Source organism: Rana temporaria, chromosome 8, assembly GCF_905171775.1.
Source record: "Rana temporaria chromosome 8, aRanTem1.1, whole genome shotgun sequence".
Taxonomy (NCBI): domain Eukaryota; kingdom Metazoa; phylum Chordata; class Amphibia; order Anura; family Ranidae; genus Rana; species Rana temporaria.
This window is the reverse complement of record NC_053496.1, coordinates 173,718,082-173,732,403: the sequence shown is the minus strand read 5'-3', so window position 1 is coordinate 173,732,403 and position 14,322 is coordinate 173,718,082. Positions and strand designations below refer to the sequence as shown.

At 47.5% G+C, this 14,322-nt stretch overlaps 2 protein-coding genes across 3 annotated transcripts in view; both read left to right on the top strand.

Moving 5' to 3' along the window:
* The window catches only part of LOC120909420, a 173,209-nt gene that overhangs the window by 101,204 nt on the left and 57,683 nt on the right, over nt 1–14,322 (top strand). The gene's annotated exons all lie outside the window — the stretch shown is intronic.
* LOC120909422 (zinc finger protein 468-like) lies at nt 3,412–9,728 on the top strand. 2 transcript variants are annotated; one of them, XM_040321189.1, is made up of 6 exons: nt 3,412–3,551; nt 5,600–5,743; nt 5,872–6,028; nt 6,200–6,297; nt 6,393–6,531; nt 8,765–9,728. In XM_040321189.1, the coding sequence occupies exons 1-6, from the start codon at nt 3,453–3,455 to the stop codon at nt 9,484–9,486; spliced, it is 1,359 nt and encodes a 452-aa protein (XP_040177123.1). In that variant the 5' UTR covers nt 3,412–3,452; the 3' UTR covers nt 9,487–9,728. The 2 variants fall into 2 exon arrangements, with proteins under 2 accessions (XP_040177123.1, XP_040177124.1); XM_040321190.1 differs by having other exon boundaries at nt 3,413–3,824.

The window sequence follows — 14,322 nt, the reverse complement described above, 5'->3', positions numbered from 1 at the left end:
TCAGCATGGGCTCTACGCTAAAGTTAATGGGGAGTGGGAGAGTTACTTTGCCAATTCCAGAATTGTCCACTGGGTCAGTCTGTGGTCCAGGGATGCAGTGCCATCCCTGGCCAGCAGTTGGCGCTAGAGGGGTTCTGGCAGAGCAAGCTTTCCCAGCAGCCAATTAGAGGAGTTTTTCCCTCGCAAGGCATGCTGGGGGAAGAGTATATCTGGGACAGGTGTCATGTGTTCCAAAATCTTTGCGGGGTCCACGTTCCAGGTGCGGTACCCACCTTCAGGGTACGCGCATCCATGGACCCCACCAGCGTGGCCTACCTGGCCAAAGCTCAAGGCTGCATTGAACCTCATCCGGAGGTGAGAGGGGACCCCAGTGTTTCGCTGGGTTCCAGGACCTATTGAGAAAATCCCAGTCTGGGATCGGGTGTCCGGATCACTGACAGGTATGCTTGCTGTCATCCGGGGGGCCTGTTTAAGGAAAAGTCTACTGGGAGGAGGTGCTCTTTATTCACCTAAGTCCTTTATTAAAATTGGCCTGTGGCCGAAGCCCTGGAGCCGGGTCTGTGAGACAGACCTGCTCCTCCCAGACAGTTCATAGTGACACTTCGGCTGCCAGGCCCATCATAGGGGTCTGTTCAGGGGCACTTTACCCACTCTAAGTAGAGTGGCGACGAGTTACAGAAGTTGGTGCTATACAGAGTAGTGCTGACTACTCCATTGCTATCTAGGCCTGATACTGCAAAGTTCTCTCCTTCTATCCTTTCATCAACCTTGTCCTTCCAAAATGATGTTGAGGTTTTGCCGTGTTGGCCTAGAAATAAAGCATTGAAAACCTTTCAGTCACTGTCTGGACCTTCGCTCACTATTTGTTCCACCACTGCACCCCTCGAGCCATGTCAGCGTAACTTAATTTGCCGATCCCAAATCAATCAGCGGCTCCTTCGGGGGTGACGCTACATACATATATAATTAGTGGAACCTCGGATTGCGAGTAACGCGGTTAATAAGCGTTTCGAAATACGAGCACTGTATTTTGAAAAATCCTAACTCAGTTTGCGAGTGTTGTCTCGCAAATCGAGCAGGATTCAGGCCAAAGCGGTGTGCAGTGCTGCGTTTGGCCTGAGGTGTGGGGGGGCGCCAGAGCCAAAGACTCTGAAATAGTACGTTCCCGCGCCTTTTCCCTGGTTTGCCGAGGTCAGCCGAGCTGTCCTCTGGCCTTTCCGGCTGTTTACAAGGCTCTCCGGCGCCCCCCCGCCTCTGGCCAAATGCGGTATTGCATGCCATTGAAGTCAATGCAGAACAAATTATTTCCATTTCTATTGACTTCAATGGGGAAACTTGCTTTGATATGCGAGTGCTTTGGATTATGAGCATTCCCCTGGAACGGATTATGCTCGTAATCCAAGGTTCCACTGTAACATAAACAAAGCTCGGGTTGGCTACAAACACAGAACTTGGACTAGGGACACTTTAGCTTAATCCTAGGTTCACATCTAAGCAGTTGATGAAGTTTCCTGGAGCGCTTTGTGGTTTTGTCTTTAACAAACTGTGTATAGCTGGTTGTTAAGGAGCGGGCCTGGGAGCCGGCCACCACGTCCTTAACAACCTAACAGTCATCAGCTGTCAGTGGGATTCCCTGCTGACAGCTGAATGTACAAATAAGAATTGCCGGCGGAATTAGAGGTGTTGTATGTGGAGTAGCGTTATTTTGGGGCTGGGCGGTGGGTTGTGTGACTTACCAGTGCCCATCAATGCTGAGCACTGACCTACCTGCGCTGACCTACCTGCACTGACCGACCTACATTGACCTACCTGCACTGACCTATCTGACCTACATACACTGACCAGTGACCTGCATGACCTAACACACACTGACCTACAGACAATGGCATAGATACACACACACACTGACTTACCTGAGCTCAGCCGTGGTGTCAGTCACTCGTCACTGTCAGAGAGGAGAGGAGCTGCCATGCCGAGGAGAGGAGCTGCTGAGCAGAGGGAGGAGAGCCGCCCGCTTGAGCAGGGATATTGTTCGGCGGCTGCATTTTGAAATTCCCGCCTTCTGGAGACTCTGCAGGCTATGATGGACGCACCACGTCACACGTCCCATGGTCCTCCTGGATTGGCGCTGCAGGCTCCAGAAGGCGGGACCTATGGCACTCGGCCGAACGCGGCCCCAGCCGCACTCGGCTGCACTCGGCCAAATCGGCCCCAGCCGCACTCGGCCAAACTCGGCCCCAGCCGCACTCGGCCAAACTCGGCCAAACTCGGCCCCAGCCGCACTCGGCCAAACTCGGCCCCAGCCGCACTGAGCTAAACTTGGCCGAACTCGTGCATTGTTGATTCACTTACCTTTTCCTTCGATTTCCCTTCTAAATGTTTTTTTTTCCTTTGTCTGAATTTCTCACTTCCTGTTCCTCCTCCGTAAGCTTGCCCCCATCATCCGAGCCGTTCTGGCTGGGGGTTAGTCAGCGTGCTTGCCCCCTCCCTTGGGACTACATCCCTGCGGGGAGACACTTCCCCGCAGGGATGTAGTCCCAAGGGAGGGGGCAAGCATGCTGACTAACCCCCAGCCAGAACGGATGATGGGGGCAAGCTTACTGAGGAGGAACAGGAAGTGAGAAATTCAGACAAAGGAAAAAAAACATTTAGTAGGGAAATCGAAGGAAAAGGTAAGTGAACCAACAATGCACAAATTTAGCTGAGTGCGGCTGGGGCCGAGTTGGCCGAGTGCGGCTGGGGCCGAGTTGGGCCGAGTAACATAGGTCCCGCCTTCTGGAGCCTGCAGCGCCAATCCAGGAGGACCATGGGACGTGTGACATGGTGCATCCATCATAGCCTGCAGAGTCTCCAGAAGGCAGGAATTTCAAAATGCAGCCGCCGAACAATATCCCTGCTCAGGCGGGCGGCTCTCCTCCCTCTGCTCCTCGGCTCGGCAGCTCCTCTCCTCCTACAATGCACTAGCTTAAAGGAACCCATTTAGAAAATAAAAAACAAACCTTTACAACCCCTTTAAAAATGAATGTCACTAGTGTGTGCCTACAAAAAGGATGTGCATTTTTTGGGCATTACAGGAATGTGCGCAATTTTGCAGGCGTTTCCACAACGTAAAGATACCTAAAAAAAAAAAAAAAAAAAACTAGCCTAGGCAAGGTCCCAGCATAAATATTATAACTTGAAAACTATTATAAAAACACAAATATACAAGGCCAAAAGGTTGAGTGTGATGTCTTCTGGGCGGAATAGGATTGGTTCTCTTCATTTCTGTAGGCAATCAACAAGGATTAGCAGCCATGCTATTGTAGCTCCTAAATGAAGACATGTTGGCATACAGCACGTCCTCTGGGTGTGCTACAACAAAATGGCCGGTAAGAGCCAATCGACAAAGAGCCTGTCTTTTACTCATGACGCTGATCATTGGGGGGGATGGGCACTATTGTTGCAGGAAGTGAATGGGACTGAGTTTGCGAGGAATGGAGGCAAACTGCTCCAACCTGACGGAGAGGATATTACGGCTCACCCTGGAGATCATCTACCTGCTGACCGGGGAGGTGAGGAGGATTCTGGGAGCGCAGTTTTATTCCAGCAACGAAATTGCCAACGGACATTTTTTTTTTTTTTCATTTTACCATATTTATTTGTAGCATTTCTTAACTGACAAACCCTTTTCATACTCAACTGGATGAAATATAATTTTAAGGGACAACAAGTCACAGAATTTAAGGTTACCGAAAGCCGGATAATTACAAAATGATTTTGTCTGCAAAGATCTTTTAGATTTTTTTCTTGTTTTCTATTTTTCCTGAGAAGCTGCTAAAACACGGGTATGCTTTGTTTTTATTTTTTTTTAATTTTTACAGATTTCCTTTTCCTGATAGCTGGCCTTTTGAAACATTTTAAACATTTAACAATTAGTTAAATGCGTATTTGCAAATATGGGAAGAAAGAAGAGAGATCCTATCAGTGCCGGGAGAAGGTCATCCAGTGCCCAGGGTAGAGATGGCAAACTGGGCCCCCCCCCCCTCCTTAGGGTTAGGATCAGGGCGCCCCATCCTTGCAATAAACCATTGCACCCAGGGCAGCGTCTCCTCCTGCCCACCCCTTGTCCCGGTGTTCTGAAGAGAAATGCCCCCTGTCGAAAAATACCCGCCCAATACTGCGATTGCGCAGTATGGAGCCGCCGCAAGCCTCCGAACATCGGAATTTACGATCAGCTGTAGACGGCGTCTGCGCACAATAGCCGACATTGTGCCACACGCTCCCGATGCTCATGCAAGTCTGCAAAGGGGCGGATTTCTCCATGATGGGCGCGTGCAGGGCCCCGATTAGGGGGGGTACAGGCATTACACCTGTAAGGGGCCCGGCTGCCCCCCCCCCGCCCATTTTTTTTGCATTACACCAGTAAGGGGCCCAATGGTCCCCAGGGCCCCTTACAGGTCCGGCTGGCCCATCTCCCGTTTTTTATTTTATTTATTTATTTTTTGCATTACACCTGTAAGAGGCCCAATGGTCCCCAGGGCCCCTTACAGGCCCGGTCGGCCCCTTCCCGTTTTTTATTTTATTTGTTTATTTATTTGTTGCATTACACCTGTGAGGCCGCGTACCCACGATCGGTCAAAACCGATGAAAACGGACTGAAGGACCTTTTCATCGGTCCAAACCGATCGTGTGTGGGCGCCATCGGTCAGTTAACCTTCGGTCAAAAAATGTTAAACTTGCTTTAAAATTGAACCGATGGACTGGTAACCGATAGGTCAAAACCGATCGTTAGTATGGAAAACCATCGGGCCAAAAACCCGCGCATGCTCAGAATCAAGTCGACGCATGCTTGGAAGCATTGAACTTCGTTTTTTTTCAGCACGTCGTTGTATTCTACGTCACCGCGTTCTGACACGATCGGTTTTTAACCTATGGTGTGTAGGCACATCAGACCATCAGTCAGCTTCATCAGTTAACTGATGACAACGGTCGGACCATCCTCATCGGATGGACTGATCGTGTGGGGGGCCCCATGGTCCCCAGGGCCCCCCCCTGGTTTCGTCAGCACCCCCCCCTGGTTCTCTTCTGCTCCAGGGGGGCCCTGCCTAAAGCTGTGTAAGGGCCCCCAAAAGTGTTTGCGGGGCGCATTTAGCTAACTGAAGGGCGGGTTTTTCAATGCTGATGGGGTTTAGGAAGAATAGCTGAAATATATTTGTTTAGGAGATGTGTTTGAGTTTCGTGAAAAATACCGCCCCCATCTAAGCAGCACTGCCCATCATTACAAAATACGCCCCCTTCTGTAGGTATCCGCCCCTCACACGCACCCATCATGAAGAAATCTGCCTCTTGCAGACTTGCACGAGCATCAGGAGCGTGTGGCACAATGTCGGCTCTTGTGCACAGGCGCCATCTACAGCTGATCGTAAATTCCGATGGTTATCGGCTTTCGGTGGCTCTGTACTGTGCATGCGCAGTTCTGGGCAGGCATTTCTCGACAGGGGTCAATACTCGACAGGACATTTCATCAATCAGATTCTAGCAGAGAGGGACGATGATGGCAGCAAGTTGTAACTTCTTTTGTTGGGTAATGAATACAGTGATTGCTAATCTCTCCCGGCAGGATAACATAGTAGTGAAGAAAACATCGGGAGATGGACAGAACTCCGTTGTGGTCCCTCTACATTCCTTACTGGTTCCAGAAAGAAACAACGAACAGAAGATTCTAGAAGTCACCCAGAAGATCTCTGACCTCCTGATGGAAGAGGTGAGCGGTGCGGAAATGTAAATGGGGCATTATCCAAGGGATGGGTCTGGATGGTGACTGTACCATTGTGTGTGTCCGGATGTCTCCATGGAGACATTTTTATTACTTTCTTTGAAATTTATATTCAGAATGAAAACTGGAGCAATTTTAATGTTATTATCAAAGAAGAGATAGAAGATGGAGAAGAGGAGGACAGTGTTATAAAGGATCGGGAGTGTTTAGAAGGACACAAGGATCTCTACAAGGATGTCATGATGGAGAATCAGCCGCCCCTCACATCACCGGGTAAGAGGGGACTTTATTGTAAAGGAGGGAGCAGTACGGAGGGTCCACCTAGATCCTCAATGATATGACTGCCCTTGCGCGTTGCGTCCAATCAAGCATTTGTTGTCCCTTGTTTATTAAGAGGTCTATAAGCAGTGCTTTGTATTCAGTCAGTGTGTGTGTTTCCTACAGATGGATCCAGTAATGGGAACTCACCAGAGAGCTATCACCGCCCTCTGTACTCCCGGGACTCCACACAGGAAGATCACACCATCCCTCACCATCATCAGGTAGTTGACTAGAATATCCAACTTAAACTGTATTAGACTAAATTCCAGTATGCAGCCTCAGGATAATAGTGCTCACTGTCATTTTGTGATTTTAGGGGATAGGAGTGTTTGATATCAAAACTGAGGTTAAAGCAGAAGACGAAACGTATATGAGGGGGAATCAGCTGTCTATGAAGGAAACTGAAATGATGGTGACAACAACCAAGGAGGAAACTTCTCTAGATGCCAGAACAGGTAAGTATTGTATACAGGAAATGCAGCACTTCATATATTCATTCTAGCTTTATTATTTCACAAAATATTTTCATCAAGGCGGGTCTTTGTTTTGTGACGGAATGCGTTGAGTACCAACACCTTCCACCACTATTCCTACCAAGACAGATACCGGCAGATATTTTCCACTACTCACTTCCTTTGCTGAACTCTGCTTCAGATAATGTAATCAGTCAACGCTGCAGAAGGAGCGAGTAGAGAAAGACATCCTCTGCTGGCTTCTGTGTTTAAAAGTGACAGTTGGAGTAGAAGTTTAGCAGCAATCTCAGAGTTTGCTGTGCTGTCGTATGTGTGCTGGAGAGTGGCTCTGTGATTGCATGGACAGGTGTTTAGTCCAACATTCACACTCCTACAATATAATGTAGGGTCTCTCTAATGCCCTGTACACACGAGCGAAATTTCCGTCAAAAAAAAGTTGGATGTTTTTTCAGAGGGAAATTCCGCTAAAGTTTGGCTTGCATACACACGGTCACACCAAATTCCGACCGTCAAGAACGCGGTGACGTACAACACTACGACGAACCGAGAAAAATGAAGTTCAATGCTTCAGAGCATGCATCGAATTGTTTCCGAGCATGTGTGTTTTTTTTCCCGTCGGAATTTCCATACAGACGAACGTATTTTCCGATAAGAATTTTTCCCGTCAGAAAAATTGAGAACCCGCTCTATATCTAAGTCCTAAGGAAATTCTGACCGTGTGTGTGCGGGATAACTAGTAGTTCTCTCTGTTCTACTTCTACACCCTGGAGGATTTCCACAGTTTCCTTGGGTTGTATTGTAACGTAGCAAAAATGTGAGTTGAAGTGCCACACCACTGCTTAGAGGAAGTAAACCCTGATGTGTTTTATTTCCTCTTTGTTTCCCTGCAAAGGTAAAGCATAATGGGCTACTATGCATAGCATGTCCCCGATTTCCTCGCCTCCACCAAGCATCCATCTTTCACCCTCTTCCTTCCAGTTATCTCGGCTCCGGCGCTGTGATTGGCCGGAGCCGCGATGACGTCACGGCACGATCTCCTTTAGAAACGGCATGATCGCCGTTTCTATTGTTTTCTAAAGTAGACATTGGCGCCCGTCTCTTTTGGAAATCTTTTGGAAAGGTTTAGGAGATATTTTGAGCACCTACAGGTAAGCCTTAATCTAGGCTTACGTGTAGGTAAAAGTGGTTGTAAAGGGTTTACAATCACTTTAAAGGCCAAGACATGACCATATTCCAACAACAGTCGGGGGACAACTGCAAGAGTATCCAATGCCTTTTAGAAATTGTGTGGCACTTCAATTCACATTTTTGCTAGATTGCACTGCATCATATGATATCACCAAAGAGAGAAAGCGAATAGTAGAAAATGTCCTCTGCTGGCATCTGTGGTTGCAAGTGGCAGCAGAACGATTTGAAAGGCCCATCTCTATTCCTCAATATAACGTCATGTTCCCAACAAATGAGGAGGAGATACTGTACACCAGTGATGGCGAACCTTGGCACCCCAGATGTTTTGGAACTACATTTCCCATGATGCCTAACTATACTGCAGAGGGCATGAGCATCATGGGAAATGTAGTTCCAAAACATCTGGGGTGCCGAGGTTCGCCATCACTGCTGTACACCATATGAAAGGTCCATCTCCAATCCTCAATATAACGTCATGTTCTCAACAAATGAGGAGGAGATACAGTACACCATAAGAAGGGTCCATCTCCATTCCTCAATATAACGTCATGTTCCCAACAAATGAGGAGGAGATACTGAGATTGCAGGCTTGGCTGGCTTAAATCAGGTTTGGTCTCCACCCAGAGACTGGCCACATTAATCACCTTGCAGATGGACAGGCAGACATGGAGAAGGCCATATGAAAGGTCCATCTCCATTCCTCAATATAATGTCATGTTCCCTACAAATGAGGAAGAGATATTGTACACCATATGAAAGGTCCATCTTCATTCCTTAATATAACGTCATGTGCCCAATAAATGAGGTGTCCCTTGTCATATCATTGTCACCCACCTAGTATGCTATAGTTGTTTTGGTTGCATTGTACACCTTATCTGACTTCCATCCTTGCGTTGTTGCTACTTCTATACCTTCTTCTTTGCCAGAGATCTCAGAAAAGTTGACTACTAGACAAAACATACATAATTCTCAACTACTAAACATGAACATATTATTATTACTCACAAAAAAAAAATATTTCCAACAGGAGGAAACAATGGCTGGAAGACCCAAGAGGGACATCTTATTTCACCTGCAGATTATAATAAAGACGATAATGTCATGGCACAGTATTCTCCGGGAGTAAGCATTGTGACTCAAACTATACATCACAAACCTAATTATATGATAACATCAACAGATCAGTTTAATTCCGAGGATCCCAAAGACTGTTCCCATACTATTATCCCAAATGTCCAACCACGTTTTCAAAGACCAGATCCATTATCAGATCCTTCTAATCCCGAGGAATCTTCTCCCAATAATTTTCAGCCATTTCAGGTTTTCGAACAATCCTTCACAACACAACCCGACCTGGGTGTACCCGAGAGCAACAACACCGTTGAAAAACCCTTTCCGTGTTGCGAATGTGAGAAGTCCTTCATGAAGAAATCGCACCTCGTTCAACACCGGAGAATCCACACCGGGGAAAAGCCTTACACGTGTTCGGCGTGTGAGAAGTCTTTCGTAAACAAATCAGATCTCGTTCGACATGTCCGAATCCACACCGGGGAAAAGCCCTTCTCGTGTTCGGAGTGCGGAAAGTCTTTTACGGAGAAATCGAAACTCATTATACACCAGAGAGTTCACACCGGGGAGAAGCCCTTTTCCTGTTCCGAGTGTGGAAAGCGATTTTCCGATAAAGGGAACCGTGATAGGCACAAGAAGTCGTATTCATGTCCAGAGGCTACTGCTTTGCTCAGAAAGTGACACCAATTATCCAGCAGAGAACACACACCACCCGAGGACACTAAAAAACGTAAGCCTCGATCGGACTTCCATTGGACAAATCCATGGATTTTTACCCGAAGGGCGTTGTCCGTGACGTTGTTCTGCATACAGACGGTAGAACTATTTCAGCCAACATGCATCAAACCACGTGTTTTTTCAGCTCTTTACCGCCACCGTTTGGGCAACTTCTGCTATTGTTGTCTGATGTTTAGCATTGGTTTCGGAGCATGCGTGTTTGTTCTTTGGATTTAAGTCGGAACACATTTGTTGTCGGACAATTTGAGAGCATGCACAGCCAACAATTATCCAATGGAGCGTACAGACGGTCGGATTTTCCGACAAAACACGTCTGACAATTGTTGTCGGAATATCCGATCGTGTGTACGGGCCTTTATGGTGGTTTCATAGATATAGGCCCAGATTCACAGACATCTTACGCCGACGTATCTGTTGATACGCCCCGTAAGTTCTAAGATGCGCCGTCGTATCTATGTGCCATATTCAGCAAACCAGATACGCCTGAATTTCTGCTTGATCCGACCGACGTAAGTCTCCTTACGCCGTCGTATCTTGGGTGCATATTTACGCTGGCCGCTATGGGCGCTTCTGTAGATTTACGCGTCGAATATGCAAATGAGCTAGATACGCCGATTCACGAACGTACTTGCGCCCGTCGCAGTAAGAGACGCCGTTTGCGTAAGGCGTACGTCCGGCATAACTTTACCCCTCATAAAGCAGGGGTAAGTCATGTTAAGGTATGGGCGCGGGAACAGCGTCATATTTTACGTCGTTTGCGTAGGTCGTACGTGAATGGGGCTGTGCATAGGTTACGTTCATGTCGAAGCATTGAGCCGACGTATCTTAGGGATTATTTGCGACGTGATTCTGAGCATGCGCACACATGCGCCGTTCGTTCGGTTATGCATTTACATGGGGTCACGGTTAATTTTAATACAACACGCCCACTGCCTTGCTACTTTGAATTAGGCGGGCTTACGCCGGCCCATTTACGCTACGCCGCCGTAACTTAGGGAGCAAGTGCTTTGTGAATACTGTACTTGCCTCTCTATGTTACGTCGGTGTAGCGCATATGAGATGCGCTACGCCCACACAGAGATACGCCGATCTCTGTGAATCCGGGCCATAATCTTTATGTCCATGGAACAATTGTACGATAAAGATGAGGCAGGTTGAAAGGATCAGCGAACTCTTATGGATTATTTTATTTTTATAGTTGTTATGTGATTTTTACATTTTTATTTCCTTATTTACAAAAAGTTCATTTTTCGATTCATAATTTATTGCGTAGCTTCATGTGGTAGTTTTGCTCAAAACCCCAAACTTTTTTCCCTCGTCTGTTCTGAATATTTCCCCTTTTCCTGTTGTGTCATAAAGACAAGAATTGAGGAGAAATTTCTCCAACAAGGTACACAGGCATCAATAAAGACATTTATTTGGTAGAGTGGGGGGGAGCTTGATTTTTTTTTTTTTTTCGTTTACAATGTTTTTTTTTTTTTTTTTCAGTAAACAAATGAAGCACACATAAAGGAGGTAAAAAAATACAAAAGACTGTTAACTGGTCACAATTTCAAACAAATGTTTCTCAGAAAATAGTGCAGGTGTATTGTCACAGTTTGCTGCCTAGCCTAGAATGCTCCGGAAGTCACGTGGCGGCCAACTGCGCATGCGCGATGCATTCCAAACGCAAATGCGATGCGTTCCAATGGATTCACGACAGTACACACCAGTGAAACCTCGGTCGGCATCCAGACTCTTTCCTTAACATCCCCGTGGATTGGAGGATGTTAAAAAAAGAGCCAGGAGGCCGAGCAAGCGGAGCGAGCCGTCCGAGCGAAGCGAGGACGTGAGGCCGACTGGCCACTTTCCTCTAAATCCACGTCGCCCTGAATGCCGGGTTCGCTGGTGTGTACTGTCATAAATCCATTGGAACGCATCGCACTTGCGTTTGGAATGCATCGCGCATGCGCAGTTGGTCGCCACGTGACTTCCGCAGCATTCTAGGATAGGCAGCAAACTGTGACACTACACAGGAACTCAACCACGACCCTATAAAGCCCCTCCCCCCACATCCTCCAAACCGTATTAAATAGTGGGTGTGGTCACATTTACCTAACAGCAAGAGGGTCTTACAGGGGCATCAAATACCAGAAGTGCATTACGGACATGTAGAGTGAAGATTTCAGGGGGGGTGTCATGCAGGGGTGTTCTCCATACAGAGTGCAGAGTTCAGGGATGAGCTGCATACAGAGTGCAGAGTTCAGGGATGAGCTGCATACAGAGTGCAGAGTTCAGGGATGTGCTGCATACAGAGTGCAGTGTTCAGGGGTAAAGTACACACAGAGTGCAGAGTTCAGGAGTGCGCTACACACATAGTGTACAGTTTAGGGGTGAGCTGCATACAGAGTGCAGAGTTCGAGCGTATGCTAAACACAGAGTGCAGAGATCAGGGATGCGCTACACACAGAGTGTACAATTCAGGGGTGTGCTGCATTCAGAGTTTGGGGGTGCATTACACACATAGTGCAGAGTTTAGGGGTGTGCTGCATAAAGAGTGCAAAGTTTTGTGGTTACACTACACACAGATCGCAGATTTCAGGGATGCGCTACACACAGAGTGTACAGTTTAGGGGTGTGCTCCATACAGAATGCAGAGTTCAGGGGGGTGCTGCATACAGAATGCAGAGTTCAGGGGGGTGCTGCATAAAGAATGCAGAGTTCAGGGGTGTGCTACACACAGAGTGTGCAATTCAGGGGTTTTCTGCATACAGAGTTTAGAGTTTGGGGGTGCACTACACACAGAGTGCAGAGTTTAAGGGTGTGCTGCATAAAGAGTGCAAAGTTTGGGGGTATACTACACACAGAGTGCAGTGTTCGGGGATGCACTACAGAGTTCAGGGGGTGTGCTACACACAGAGTGTATAATTCAGGGGTGTGCTGCTTACAGAGTGCAGAGTTCAGGGGTACACTACAGAGTGCAGAGTTCAGGGGTGCGCTACACACAAAGTATACAGTTTGAGGGTGTGCTGCATACAGAATGCAGAGTTCAGAGGGTGTGCCACACACAGAGTGCAGAGTTCTGGGATGCATTACACACAGAGGGTACAGTTTAGGGATGTGCTGCATACAGAATGCAGAGTTCAGGGGGTGTGCTACACACAGAGTGTACAATTCAGGGGTTTGCTGCATACAGGGTTCAGAGTTTAGGGGTACACTACATACAGAATGCAGAGTTCAGGGGTGCGCTACACACAAAGTATACAGTTTGGGGGTGTGCTGCATACAAAGTGCAGAGTTCAGGTGTGCGCTACACACAAAGTGTACAGTGCATTGAGAGTGCAGAGTTCAGGGGTATGCTACACAGAGAGTGCAGAGTTCGGGAATGTGCTACACACAGAGTGTACACAGTTTAGGAGTGTGCTGCATACAGAGTGCAGAGTTCAGGGATGTGCTACACACATAGTGTACAATTCAGAGGTGCGCTACACACAGAGTGTACAGTTTAGGGGTGTGCTGCATACAGAGTGCAGAGTTTAGGGGTGTGCTGCATACAGAGTGCAGAGTTCAGGGGTGTGCTGCATACAGAGTGCAGAGTTCAGGGATGTGCTACACACAGTTCAGCCTTCTTCCACAAGCTGTCACTTGTAAACACAGAAGCCAAACTTCTTTGTTTACAAGTGACAGTGTTAAACAGGGAGCAGAGGGCCTGAGCCAGAATTCCAGCTGAGAAACATACATGGGGTTGATTTACTTATTTAAAATGAGAGAAGTATAAAAACAGGTCAATATCCACGCTACTCAACAGTAATATAAATCGTAGTGTGAGCAGCCAGCACAATTTGTTGATGAGCAAAATAAAAATATAAGTCCACATGCGGCACTAAATGAACAGTATTGTTCTGTTTACAAGTGACAGAGTCTGGCTTCTGTGTTTACAAGTGACAGAAGTCTGGCTTCTGTGTTTACAAGTGACAGAGTCTGGCTTCTGTGTTTACAAGTGACAGAGTCTGGCTTCTGTGTTTACAAGTGACAGAAGTCTGGCTTCTGTGTTTACAAGTGACAGAGTCTGGCTTCTGTGTTTACAAGTGACAGAGTCTGGCTTCTGTGTTTACAAGTGACAGAAGTCTGGCTTCTGTGTTTACAAGTGACAGAGTCTGGCTTCTGTGTTTACAAGTGACAGAAGTCTGGCTTCTGTGTTTACAAGTGACAGAGTCTGGCTTCTGTGTTTACAAGTGACAGAAGTCTGATTTCTGTGTAAGTTCTCCCTTACATTGGAGTCTGAGTTCTCCCTTACATCGGAGTCTGCAGAGTCCCCAGAGTTCTCCCAGATGGAACCCTGCGAGTTCAGATGTAAAAGGGGAACTCTGTGGACTCTGATATAAAGGGGGACTCTTGTAATTAAAGCAGAGGTCCACACAAAAAGTGAACCTCCGCCTTTCGGAAATCACCCCCCCCCCCTCCGGTGTCACATTTGGCACCTTTCAGGGGGGTGCAGATACCTGTATGATACAGATATTTGCACCCACTTTCGGGCATAGACCATCGCAGAACTTACAGGGGTCTACGTCACTCCCTGCCCCGCTGTCTTCTGGTAAACGCACATGTCCCAGAAGACAGCGAGGGCCAGTGAGGACGCGCAGCGCGACTCGCGCATGCGTAGTAGGGAACTGGGAAGTGAAGCCGCAATGCGGGAAGTGAAGTGAAAGTGTCACTGTCACCTCTCCTGTCACTGTCACCACGGTTCTTGGGCTAGCGCACCCTGGTGGTGGAAGGAATGCATGCCCCTTTTTCAAGCTT

Excerpts from the sequence above, each read along its gene's own strand:
- LOC120909422 (XM_040321189.1), top strand. The coding sequence starts at position 3,453 with ATGGGACTGAGTTTGCGAGGAATGGAGGCAAACTGCTCCAACCTGACG. Across the intron at positions 5,744-5,871 it reads CTGACCTCCTGATGGAAGAG|AATGAAAACTGGAGCAATTT; the intron begins GTGAGCGGTGCG and ends ATTTATATTCAG. Across the intron at positions 6,532-8,764 it reads TTCTCTAGATGCCAGAACAG|GAGGAAACAATGGCTGGAAG; the intron begins GTAAGTATTGTA and ends TATTTCCAACAG.